General features: G+C 49.1%; 1 protein-coding gene across 1 annotated transcript in view; it reads right to left on the bottom strand.

The window, feature by feature from the left end:
• Positions 1–6,458: 6,458 nt before the first annotated feature.
• LOC119168166 (glutaryl-CoA dehydrogenase, mitochondrial) overlaps positions 6,459–10,019 on the bottom strand; it is a 51,264-nt gene continuing 47,703 nt past the window's right edge. The window contains exons 7-9 of the mRNA XM_037419574.2: positions 9,541–9,666; positions 6,621–6,781; positions 6,459–6,566 (exon numbers count right to left, since the gene is read on the bottom strand). Coding sequence (XP_037275471.1) covers positions 6,496–6,566; positions 6,621–6,781; positions 9,541–9,666 — 358 coding nt within the window. The 3' untranslated portion in view covers positions 6,459–6,495. The remainder of the gene's footprint in view (positions 6,567–6,620; positions 6,782–9,540; positions 9,667–10,019) is intronic.

Genomic DNA, 10,019 nt, shown 5'->3' with positions numbered 1-10,019 from the left:
TGTATGCTTTTTTTCACTGCTGTTTGTACAAAAAACTGGGCCTGAGACCATGCCAGCTAATGCAGAAGCCAACGTAGCTTCACTGAAGGGACCTGGAGTGCATTCATGCAGAATTCGAATTTACGTTGTAGTCGCAGCAATCAGCTTGACTTTGTGCAGTCGCCTTCTGTAGTATTTTGTGTAGTATTCTGTTCTACTTTATTCGCAAATAAAGCCATTTTGACAACATCGTGGGATAATTTCTTGCTGATGATAAATGTCTTTCATGAAGCATCAATTAGACCTCTGCATGTTCAGATTTATCACAAACTATTGTGTTCTCCATGAAAACTGTATACTATACTTGTTGTGATAAAGTAGCCATTAATTTTTATGATACATGGCACTAAAGAATAAAGAAGTGGAACAACTTTATTCGGTCCACAATAAAGATGAGTAAACTCAACGGCGAAAACTTCTAGATTCCATAGTATCAACAGGCGTGCATGAACAGGTTTGTTGGAGATGTTTCATTTTTTGGCCACCTGGATGACCACTGACATAGGAAGTGGGAGAAAAAGAGGAAAGGGCTCTCGCAGGAGCTCCTTTTCAGTTCCTTCAATCTCGAACTTCCTATGGTAGCTATCAGGCTGCCGACCAAACATGCTGCAAAGACAATTATAATAGTGTCACAGGGTCGTGACGTGGCCGAAGACAGGAGACTTCGTGTTGATATTTAACTGTTTATTTGGGCGAACCTATGCCCGGTAAACGGAAAGTCCAATTAGAGCAGCAGTCTCGCACAGATAGCAGTCTCGGACTGATAGCGGCGAACGGAGCGTCCGCCTTCGATCAACAACTGACAAGCGGCGAAGCGCGTCGGCATTTATACTCTTGCCTTCGAATGTTCTAGCGTTATCGCTGGCAGTGGCGTAGGTTCCAGAACAATCTGTACCGTTCGCACAGTGGGCGTGATCTTATCGAAATGATCTACTACAGTCCGGAACCTTCTAGAAAACTGCAGGCGCGGTTTGTGCTGAGAATCGTGTGGTGCTTCGGGACGATTACAAAAACGCTGGAAATGGAACGTGGCATTGCCCCCCTCTGAAAAAAGGCATCATCCCGATGCTTCAACTAAAGATGAAGGTACAATAATAATGCAAGAAAGTACAATGAATAAATTACGATACAACAATAATACAAAAAAACACTGTTTCAGTTAACGCGCATAAAACGGCTTGAGGCGCGCGACATGGACGACTTCAGGTCGCGATCGGCGTCGTTGAGAGTTCGTGATGCCGTCGGGGACAACCTCGTAATCAAGTGGGCCGAGACGTCGAACCACCCTGTAGGGTCCGAAGTACCGTCGCAGAAGCTTTTCACTTAGTCCACGTCGGCGTATCGGCGTCCACACCCAAACACGTTCACCGGGCTGGTATTCCACGAAGCGTCGTCGAAGATTGTAACGGTGGCTGTCGGTCGTCTGTTGATTCTTGATACGGAGACGCGCAAGTTGTCGGGCTTCTTCGGCGCGTTGAAGGTACTCGCTCACATCGAGGTTTTCTTCGTCGGTGACGTTGGGTAACATGGCATCGAGCGTCGTTGCCGGGCTCCTTCCATAGACCAATTTGTATGGAGATATCTGCGTCGTCTCCTGCACCGCCGTGTTGTATGCGAAGGTCACATACGGAAGAATGGCGTCCCACGTCTTGTGTTCGACATCGACGTACATTGACAGCATGTCGGCGATCGTCTTGTTAAGCCGCTCGGTGAGGCCGTTGGTCTGTGGGTGGTACGCTGTCGTCCGGCGGTGGTTTGTTTGGCTGTATGCCAAGATTGCTTGAGTTAAGTCGGCAGTGAATGCCGTTCCTCTGTCGGTGATAAGGACCTCCGGGGCGCCGTGACGTAGGACGATATTTTCGACGAAGAACTTAGCTACCTCGGATGCACTGCCTTTTGGCAGGGCTTTTGTCTCGGCGTAGCGGGTGAGGTAGTCGGTAGCTACCACGATCCACTTGTTTCCGAAAGCCGACGTCGGGAATGGCCCAGTAGGTCCATGCCGATCTGCTGGAAAGGTCGGCAAGGTGGATCAATTGGCTGCAGAAGTCCCGCTGGCCTTGTCGGCGGTGTCTTGCGTCGCTGACAGTCCCGGCATGTCCTCACATAACGAGTGACGTCGGTGGTAAGACGTGGCCAGTAGTACCTTTCTTGTATCCTCGCGAGCGTGCGAGAAACATCGAGGTGCCCTGCCGTCGCATCGTCGTGCAGGGCCTGCAGGAGTTCTGGTCGCAGAGCTGAAGGCACCACAAGGAGGTACTTAGCTCGAAGCGGTGAAAAGTTTTTCTTTTGTAGAAGACCGTTTCGTAGAAAGAACGACGCAAGTGCGCGCTTGAATACCTTCGGGGCTTCGGCGGTCCTGCCTTCGAGGTATTCTATTAGGGCCTTAAGTTCCGGGTCGGCCCGCTGTCGTTCAGCGAAGTCGTCGATAGTTATCGTTCCCAAAAAGTAGTCGTCATCCGGGTCGTCGGGTAGCGGTTGGTTGACAGGCGCACGAGAGAGACAGTCGGCGTCGGAGTGTTTTTTGCCAGACTTGTAAATGACAGTAATGTCATATTCTTGAAGTCTCAGGCTCCATCGTGCGAGGCGACCTGAAGGGTCCTTCAAGGTGGCTAGCCAACACAAGGCGTGGTGGTCGCTCACAACTTTGAAGGGCCTGCCGTAGAGGTAGGGGCGAAATTTTGACGTAGCCCAGATGATGGCGAGGCACTCCTTTTCTGTTGTGGAATAATTTGTTTCTGCTTTGGATAGCGATCGGCTGGCGTAACTAATAACCCTTTCAAGTCCGTCACCCCTCTGCACAAGAACGGCGCCAAGACCTACGCTGCTTGCGTCAGTATGTATTTCTGTCTCGGCGAATTCGTCGAAATGGGCAAGTAACGGAGGCGTCTGGAGGCGATGTTTAAGCTCCTGGAAAGCGTGTTCCTGTGGTGTTTCCCACTTGAACTCCACGTCGGCCTTGATAAGATTAGTGAGAGGATCGGCGATGCGGGCGAAGTTTTTCACGGACCGCCTATAATAGGCGCACAGGCCCAGAAATCGGCGCACGGCTTTCTTGTCAGTGGGCGGCGGGAAGTCGGCGATGGCGGCTGTTTTCCGTGGATCGGGACGAACTCCAAACTTGCTGATAACGTGCCCCAGAAACAAGAGCTCCTCATACGCAAACCTGCACTTTCCTGGCTTCAGTGTGAGTCCGGAAGTCTTGATGGCTTGAAGTACAGCTGCAAGGCGCCGAAGATGCTCGTCGAAACTAGAGGAAAACACGACGACGTCGTCCAAGTACACAAGGCAAGTCTGCCACTTCAATCCTGCCAGTACTGTATCCATAACGCGTTGAAAAGTTGCAGGCGCTGAGCAAAGGCCGAAGGGCATCACCTTAAACTCGAAGAGGCCGTCTGGTGTTATAAATGCCGTCTTCTCTCGGTCTCTTTCGTCGTCTTCGATTTGCCAATAGCCAGTCTTGAGATCCATTGACGGAAAGTACTTGGCGTTATGGAGCCAATCAAGTGCGTCGTCTATTCGTGGGAGAGAGTACACGTCCTTTGTTGTGATTTTGTTCAGGCGGCGATAATCGACGCAGAAACGTAGGGTCCCATCCTTTTTCTTCACTAACACCACGGGGGATGCCCATGGACTCTTGGACGGCTGGAAAATGTCATCCCGCAGCATTTCATCAACTTTTCTCTTCATGGTCTCACGTTCTCGCGTCAAAACCCTATACGGACTCTGACGGAGTGGTCTGGCATTTTCTTCGGTTATGATGCGATGTTTCGTGATTGGGGTCTGCCGAATTTTCAATGACGACGAAAAGCAATCTTCGTATTGCAGGAGCAGGGCCTTGGGCTGTTCTTGCTTATCGTTCGGAAGTCTGGGATTGACGTCGAAAGCTATGGGAGGGGCTTGGTTCCTCTGAGCAGGTTCCGCAGAATCAGCGAGCAAGAAAGCACTGGGGGCTTTGACAATTTCTTCCATGTATGCAACCGTTTATCCTTTGTTCACATGTTTGTACTCATTGCTGAAATTCGTGAGCATAACCGTTGCTTTGCCTCCCCGCAGCTCTGCAATTCCTCTTGCGACGCAAATATTTCGGGTGACCAGCAGATGCTGACTGCCTTCAACGACGCCTTCCAAGTCAGGTGATTTAGGAGCGCCGACTGAAATAATGACGCTTGAGCGAGGCGGAATGGTGACTTGCTCTTCCAGCACATTCAAGGCATGGTGTCCTGACGGCGTGCGTGGCGGTAGTGCTTCTTCTGTGGATAACGTTATCGACTTTGCTTTTAGGTTGATGGCAGCACCATGGAGGCATAAGAAGTCCATGCCAAGGATGACATCTCTCGAGCAACACTGTAGGACTACGAAGTCTGTAGGATAAATACGGCCGTTAATGGTGACTCTCGCTGTGCAGATTCCTGCAGGCGTTACGAGATGACCTCCAGCTGTGCGGATTTCAGGGCCTTTCCAAGCTGTCCTAACTTTCTTTAACTTCGCGGCGAACGACCCACTGATGACAGAATAGTCGGCTCCAGTATCGACGAGAGCGGTCACCCTGTGGCCGTCGATAAGAACGTCGAGGTCGCTAGTTCGCCGTCTCGCATTACAGTTAGGGCGTGGCGTCGGGTCACGGCTGCGTCGGCTTGTTCCGCTGCTTCCATGTTGCGTCGTCAGGCCACCTTCGGTAAGTGAGCTTTTGTCGTCAGGGCTTTGCCTGGTTGGCGTTGTGTTCGGAAAGCTCCGTCGCGGCGTCGTCGTCGTCGGAGGATCTTCGGTAGTTTGTCGCATAGCAACCGCACCTCCACCGGTTGCTGCCCTTAGTTTCCCAGATACGAGCTAGGAGACCGGCCCCGCGTAGGACCAGAGTACTGCCGGTGGTGCGGTGACGTGCGGCGGCTGGGCGACGGGGAACGCGAAGAGCTTCGTGGTGTCCACCGAGTTCCTGTCAGGTAGTCGGCGATGTCACGTGGTCGTTCTCCTGGCTGTGGACGCGGTGCATTGACTGCGAAGCCATGCAGTCCCATCTGCCGGTACTGGCAACGGCGGTATGTGTGTCCGGCCTCGCCGCAGTGGTAGCAGAGCGGGCGATGGTCAAGGGTGCGCCAGACGTCAGTCTTCCTCGGTGCACTGCACTGGGCCGCTGGCGAACGGTATGACGTTGGTGGGGGTGGTGGCGGCGGTGGCGTCTGTCGACGGAAGTGCGACGGGGCGGCGTTTTGGCGTGGACGGGGAGGAGCGTTGTGGCGCAGTGCAGCGGCGTAGCTCATAGCTTCCAGCTCGGGCAGCGGTGCGTGGGGAAGTTGAAGCGATTGCCGAACTTCTTCTCGCACAATGTCGGCGATTGAATGCACTTGAGGCTGCGCCGAAGGCAACAGCTTGCGCAGCTCTACTCGCACGATCGCTCGGATCGTTTCACGCAGTTCTCCGAAGTTACTGGCTTGAGCAGCAGCGCAGTCTGCAGTCAGGTGACGATTATACTGTCTAGTGCGCATGTCCAGTGTCTTTTCGATAGTGGTCGCTTCGGCTACAAATTCTTGGACGGTTTTCGGTGGGTTTCTCATCAGTCCCGCGAAGAGCTCCTGTTTGACCCCTCGCATAAGGAAACAAACTTTTTTCTCCTCAGACATGTCTGGGTCAGCGTGACGGAATAGTCCGGTCATTTCTTCTGTGAAAATGGCGACATTTTCATTTGGTAGTTGAACCCGGGTATCTAATAATGCAGCGGCCCTCTCTTTGCGAGCGACGCTCGCGAACGTTTGCAGGAATGCGCCGCGGAAAACATCCCACGTTCGGAGCGTTGACTCCCGATTTTCGAGCCAGGTCCTTGCGGTGTCTTCCAAATACAAGAACACACGACGCAGCTTTTCGTCATGGTCCCAATAGTTGAGGGCGGCCACACGGTCGTATGTTTCTAGCCAGGACTCCAGGTCTTCGTACGATGACCCATGGAAAATTGGTGGTTCCCTGGGTTGGTGCATGACCATCGTGGGCTGGGACGCTGCGGTTGTCATTGTCGCTGCTGTCGTGGTCATGACCTTGGTCTTCCGCGCCTTGTCTTGTAGAAGCTCGTACTCCGGTGGAAGCCCTTGCTGTCGGCGACTTGTTCGTTGCTCCTGGTTGGCGTCGGTGTCTTCTCCGCGACGTGGGCTGGGTTCACGGCTTGACGGGGGCGTCCGGTACATGAACGAAGCAGCACCTCCACCAGATGTCACGGGGTCGTGACGTGGTCGAAGACAGGAGACTTCGTGTTGGGATTTAACTGTTTATTTGGGCGAACCTATGGCTACAGACATCTTCAAGCTTAGAAAACAATGCACACATTTTTTGATACCCATTGCTACGCCAACAACAAAGGAGTAGCAGGCTTGCCAAGCTGCTAAATCGGCAGCTCTTGCAATGTTGTGGCCTGCACTAATAGTGAAGTGGACTGATTGAAAACAAGCTTTATTGTACACCAGTCACAGTCTAGTCTGTTGAGAATGCTTGAATTCCTGTGATAGCTCTTCCTAGGATCAGTGCATGCACATCATGGGTTCCTGCAAACGTCAGCGTGTTTAGCACATACGACGTGCAGAACACTGTTGACTCACCTTCGTATGTGTTCACCGCTTCAAGGTTCATCACGTGGCGGATTATGTGATATTCGTCACTGATGCCGTTGCCACCCAACATATCGCGGGCAGTGCGTGCTATGTCCAAGGCTTTGCCACATGAGTTGCGTTTCACCAGAGACACCATCTCTGGACAGAGGCTGAAAGAACAATCAGAGATGCTCTACACACATCACATAAATTTTGACAGCTGCCAATTAACCACTTGTAGAGCCACATTATTAAATAAAAACAATTTTTCATTAATAATCATGTTCACATCAAGACCCAACCTTTTGTCCCAAGCAGAAATACTCGGAGGTAATCAAGGGCTTGAGTATATAAGTTTTCGAAGACACATACAAATGTAAAAGGGGTAGGAGGGGAGAAAACTTCTGGAGCTATTTTGATTTATTGATGTAGCTTTGCTGTGGCAGTCCTCAATACTGAGAAACAATTGGTCAACTTGTGTAGAACCTCGAGGTCGCGGAAGAAGTGGTGATAACGCCAGCTGTACTTCTCCCCGGTTGCAGATACTACAGTCACTCGCAGGCAGTAGTCATAAATTATCCTAAGACCAGAATTTTGTTAGAGGGCAAGGTTATCTTCGAAGCCAACACGAAAAATAGACCTCTGCGGAGATGAAAAAACAACTTGTTACGTATATGGTTTATCGTAGAAATTACCAGTGTAAGAAATGAAGACAAAGTAGCACATATATTATGCAGTTGTGACCCAGACCTTCGTTAACTCTGTTTATCACGAGAGGATATCCCTGATGTCAGCGTCAACAAGAGAGAGTGAGTGGGGCTCACGCCACCATCCTAGACGGCTTCATGGAGGCAAAGCCCCTCACTGCTCCCAACGAGAGTTCTAACAGCGAACCTGTCTAAGGGGCCCTGCGAAGCTTCTGCATTCTGCACCACTGGAGTTGATGCAGTGCCAAATGCTTAGATATAAAATCGGTACATGATAACAGAAGTTATTAACCTTCAAACTTCAGAAACCTAGCAGATGATGAGCGAACACATTCTCTTTCACATTTCACTCTGCCATTGTCAAAAGCCGCTTCCTATCGCCACGTGCCTCTCACAGAGACATACTGGTCGACTCGCCTTGTGGTGGCCGTTGTGCAGTTCTCCTAGCATCCTTTTGCAATTGTTTCCACACTTTCATATTTAAAGACAGAAATCCTTTTGTATCTTAGAAAACATAAGTGCTTTTATAAATTTTAGTGCGCAATAGTGCAGCCTATCTAAGATTGTATAAATTTTATGAGCGATTTATTGGATTGAATCAATCAAAATGCACAACATATGTCATCACTCCCATGTGGTAAAGCATCTGTTCCAATCACTAAAGCAGCTGCTGTGCACTGCTCTACTCTAAAAACAGTGTGGTTTCTCTGTAGAAATAAAGTATGTTTTCTTTTTTTTTGCCATTGGCATTTGCACAACGATTGATTATTTTGAATTTGATTCGTCCTACAATGTCTTGGCACTAGTTTGGGAACCCCTTTTGCGCTAACATTTTTATGGGACACTTAGAATCAAAACTGTTGAAATCTACACTACATAGATAACATATTTAATATATGGGGACATAGCATAAAAGCACTAAATGCATTTATTGATCCCTGTAACAAGTTTCACTCTAATATTAAGTTTAACATGCACCATTCTCTCAATGAACTTGACTTCCTAGACATGACAGTATTTATTGAAGCAGGAAATTAAAGATGACGCTTTAGAGAAAACCGACAGACAGCCAACAATACCTAGATTACAGTGGTCACCATCCACAATACTGCAAACAAGGAATTTTCGTCGGACAAGCGAGGGATACAACAAGGATCTGTAATGACGACCGTGAATACATCCACCACTTTATTGAAACCTAAAGGAAACATTAGTTGAAAGAAATTACCCACAAGACACTCTAAACAAGGTTTACAATGAAGCCTGTAAACTAGTTAAGAAAACAACACTAGGCTAACAAAAAAACCCGTAGCACAACCAAACAAGCACAACCTACCAACTAGCTCAGCTCTGTCATTCCAAGTCGTGTTCGCTGCTGTCAATGACGGTAAGCAGTGGATGAAGGGAAAGAAGAGATTGGATGACAGACAAGCATGGCTCTTGGTGTTCAAGAGTAGTGAAGCAAAGGGAGACGAATAAAAATTAATTTCAAAAGATAAATAAAGGAAAAGTTACAACAGCTTTCAAGCCACAACATGCCGGCACACGCCGCTCCACAACCTGTCAGTGACTTGCACTCGAAATTAGCACCTCACAGATGTAACACCGAATTCTTACATGCTAGGAACCCAACCCAGAAACTTGCCAGCTACACCTTTCATCTCAAGTATGTACATGCACTGCATACAAAACCACAAAACCATTAAAGGCCTCAAATTAACCAGCCCTAGGCACACTATTTACCTATTATCAAACATGTTGGCTCGTAAATATACCCAAGGAAAAGTGCGCCGAACAAAGATAAAGATTTTCTGCCAAGCATAGCCCGGACAACATATGATGATAGAGAGACATAGAACAATGAGAGGAAAAACTGTCAAAAGAAAATTACACCTGAAGCAGCCAAAAAAAGAATTATTTTTAATAGAGGACCGTGCACTTGCACAAATACCCTCATCATGCCAACAATGGGCAGCGTAAACAAAGGAACACCAGGCACAGCTGATAATGTTGGTGATGCAGGCTCGTTGGTTGGTCATACATCGCCACCCTTGCCTGATGTTGTTAGCAACGCCTGTGTGTGTAGAGCTTTCCCTTCTGCATGTGTGCTTTCGGCGCTCAAGTCGTACAAGTACAGCTGATAAAACACTAACCAACCAACTGCGCATATGGTACACATCTTAATAAAAAAGCCTCAAGTGTGAAGCATGCAAACTTCTTACCTTCCCTCATCAAAGAGGCGACCCACGCGCAAGCAGGCTTGCAGGCCCAGAGAGATCTCGGTCACCATGTCAGCCAGCTTCTTTTGCACCAGCTGATTGCATGCCAAGGGCCGCCCAAACTGATGCCTGCACGTCATTTCAGGCCCCATCAACTGTGCCGTCATGCAGTCACACATGCTCACAATCACAACTGTAGTGAGCTTCTTTGCCACCACAGTAGTCCCAGAGATGCACAGTAGGCGAGCTGACCGTGGCAGCTCTGAGAGCCATGGCCAAACCATTTTTAAGAATGGGAACACCTTCCCAAGCCTGTATGCAGTGTCTTACAGCTGTTCCTGTATTTCAAGGCCTTATGACAGAATGCTAGGTGCAAAGGTGGGCATAAGATATGTCGGCAAAGCTTATGAAGCTGTATACTGACTCAAAGTGCTGTCCCAGGACAGGACCATAACTTTCATTTATGTAAAGTCACATGACTT

This window comes from Rhipicephalus microplus, chromosome 3 (assembly GCF_043290135.1).
Source record: "Rhipicephalus microplus isolate Deutch F79 chromosome 3, USDA_Rmic, whole genome shotgun sequence".
Lineage (NCBI taxonomy): Eukaryota > Metazoa > Arthropoda > Arachnida > Ixodida > Ixodidae > Rhipicephalus > Rhipicephalus microplus.
This window is presented reverse-complemented; position numbering and strand designations above follow the sequence as displayed.